The sequence below is a fragment of the Anopheles darlingi genome, chromosome 2, assembly GCF_943734745.1.
Source record: "Anopheles darlingi chromosome 2, idAnoDarlMG_H_01, whole genome shotgun sequence".
Lineage (NCBI taxonomy): Eukaryota > Metazoa > Arthropoda > Insecta > Diptera > Culicidae > Anopheles > Anopheles darlingi.
In genome coordinates, this window is record NC_064874.1 from 15,689,592 (window position 1) to 15,692,091 (window position 2,500).

Below are 2,500 nucleotides of genomic sequence, written 5' to 3' on the forward strand. Positions count from 1 at the left end.
AAAGGTTGCCCTTTGTTTGTTTGTAAACAAATTTAAGAAAAAGTAAAAGAAGCCGGCGTGTGTTCTGGAAAAGGATTTTCAGTGAATTTCAGGATAAAATATGGATGTTGGGGAGCTGCTTTCGTTCAAGGTAACCCACAGAAGGATACAATTTTAGCATTCTTTATCCAACCTCTTCTATTCCCACCATCAGCCCGAACAAACGCCGAAACGACCGTCGGACTTCGACCGGCAAGACGACGACGACGATGATGACGGTGGTGGTGGTGGTGGCGGCTCGCCTGGACCGAAAGCTCGTCCTCAACAGCGGGCCCAAAAAGTACGTCGGACGGAGCAAGATACACACGTTCGTAGCAAACCGGTGCTACCGGCCAAAGAGCCCCAAATCAGTGAGCAGGAACGGCTCGATATTCTGAAGTTCGTCGAAACCGAGGAACCGGATGGCGAGGTGCTGGACGAAAGTGGACTTAAAAAAATGCTCCTTCTGTTTGAGAAGCGTGTGCTGAAGAACCAAGAGATGCGCATCAAGTTCCCGGACAATGCGGAGAAGTTTATGGAAAGCGAGATCGAGCTGAATGACGCGATCCAGGAATTGCATGCCGTGGCCACCGTACCCGATCTGTACCCGCTTCTGGTAGAGCTGAACGGTGTGGCGAGTCTGCTGGAACTGCTGTCGCACCAGAACGCGGACATCAGTGTCGCGGTGGTGGATCTGCTACAAGAGCTAACCGATGTCGACATTCTGCACGAAAGTCTGGACGGAGCGGAAACACTCATCGAGGCGCTACGCAACCAGCAGGCGGCCGGTCTGCTGGTACAGAATCTTGAGCGACTGCAGGAATCGGTGAAGGAAGAGGCGGATGGTGTTCATAACACGCTCGCGATCTTTGAAAATCTAATCGAAATTCGACCGGAAATAGCGAAAGAGGTGGCCGAACAGGGTCTGCTGCAATGGATGCTGAAGCGACTAAGGGCGAAGCTGCCCTTCGATGCGAACAAGCTTTACTGCAGTGAGATCCTGTCGATACTCGTGCAGGACTCGAACGAGAATCGCGTCATGCTGGGCACGATCGACGGTATCGATGTGCTGCTGCAGCAGCTGGCTGCCTACAAACGGCACGATCCCAACTCGGCCGAGGAACAGGAGTTCATGGAGAACCTATTCAACACGCTCTGCTCGGCATTGATGGCTCGGGAAAATCGTGACAAATTCCTCAAAGGCGAAGGTCTTCAACTGATGAACCTGATGCTGCGCGAGAAAAAACTCTCGCGCAACGGTTCACTCAAGGTGCTCGACCACGCGATGTCCGGTCCTGATGGACGCGACAATTGCAACAAGTTTGTCGACATCCTTGGCCTCCGCACAATCTTTCCACTGTTCATGAAAACACCGAAGCGGAACAAGAATCGATTGCTGGGTACGGACGAGCACGAGGAGCACATCGTCTCGATCATTGCCAGCATGCTGCATAACTGCAAAGGCTCCCAGCGGCAACGGTTGTTGGCCAAATTTACCGAGAACGACTTCGAGAAGATCGAACGATTGATGGAGCTGCATCGCAAGTATCTGGACAAGGTTGAAGCGATGGATCGAGAAATCGATCAGCAGATGGTAAGTGTTTTGCTGTGGTTGTGTTGGGTCCACACCAATCGATCGTATTGTTAAATTCCTCTCGACAGCGCACCGAGGACGATGAAGAGCAGGATGACGATGCGATCTATGTGAAGCGTCTCTCGGGAGGATTGTTCACGCTGCAGCTGGTCGATTACATCATCCTCGAGGTCAGCTGCACGGATGTGGTTAAGCAGCGAGTGCTGAAGATCCTCAACCTGCACCACGGCTCGATGAAAACCATACGGCACGTAATGCGCGAGTACGCCGGTAACCTGGGAGACGCGAGCGACAGCGATTGGCGTGAGCAGGAGCAGGCTCACATACTCCAGCTCATCGATCGTTTCTAAGCAACCAGCGTCAAGCAGTGCTTCTTTCTTATTCTTCTCCATTATTCCGATCATTCAGCAATAAAAGGACATCTTCAGTCAAACTAGCGAAATTATTACGAAATTCCTTCATGCGTATCCATGAAATCAAAGAACTTCACAGTTTGCCATGTGTATGTTACAATTATATGCATTTTTATTTAATCTTTTACGGGAGATAGGACGACTGAAGGAGTGCTGGATGATACGGTTCACTTAACTAGCACTAATTTGCACCCCGCGCTTCTGCTCACTCCCACGTCGTGTTCGTTGGTGCAACGAGCGCTTGCCATTCCTGCTACCGGCCGACAAATACGACGCCAATAGCCGATAGGGTAATCTATTGTTACTAATGCATCATCATCATCATCATCATCATCATCATCATCATCAACATCATCATCTTATTATTGGGTATAGCGTGCTTTTCTGTTTCGTTGGATTTGCCTCTATCATGTCATAACGATACGATTACAATTGTTCTTTTGTTTTGTGTTATTACGGGGATTTCGTCCTCTCC

General features: G+C 50.0%; 1 protein-coding gene across 1 annotated transcript; it reads left to right on the plus strand.

The window, feature by feature from the left end:
* The first annotated feature begins 36 nt into the window (after nt 1-36).
* On the plus strand, nt 37-2,045 carry LOC125950991 (beta-catenin-like protein 1). The gene is made up of 3 exons (XM_049679448.1): nt 37-130; nt 194-1,612; nt 1,681-2,045. Exons 1-3 carry the CDS (start codon nt 101-103, stop codon nt 1,960-1,962), a joined length of 1,731 nt encoding a protein of 576 aa, XP_049535405.1. The 5' UTR covers nt 37-100; the 3' UTR covers nt 1,963-2,045.
* Nucleotides 2,046-2,500: the final 455 nt, after the last annotated feature.

Bases quoted from the DNA above. Each gene is read 5' to 3' on its own strand.
- LOC125950991 (XM_049679448.1), top strand. From the start codon at position 101: ATGGATGTTGGGGAGCTGCTTTCGTTCAAG. The intron at 131-193 runs GTAACCCACAGA...TCCCACCATCAG, and splicing joins GGGAGCTGCTTTCGTTCAAG to CCCGAACAAACGCCGAAACG. The intron at 1,613-1,680 runs GTAAGTGTTTTG...TCCTCTCGACAG, and splicing joins GAGAAATCGATCAGCAGATG to CGCACCGAGGACGATGAAGA.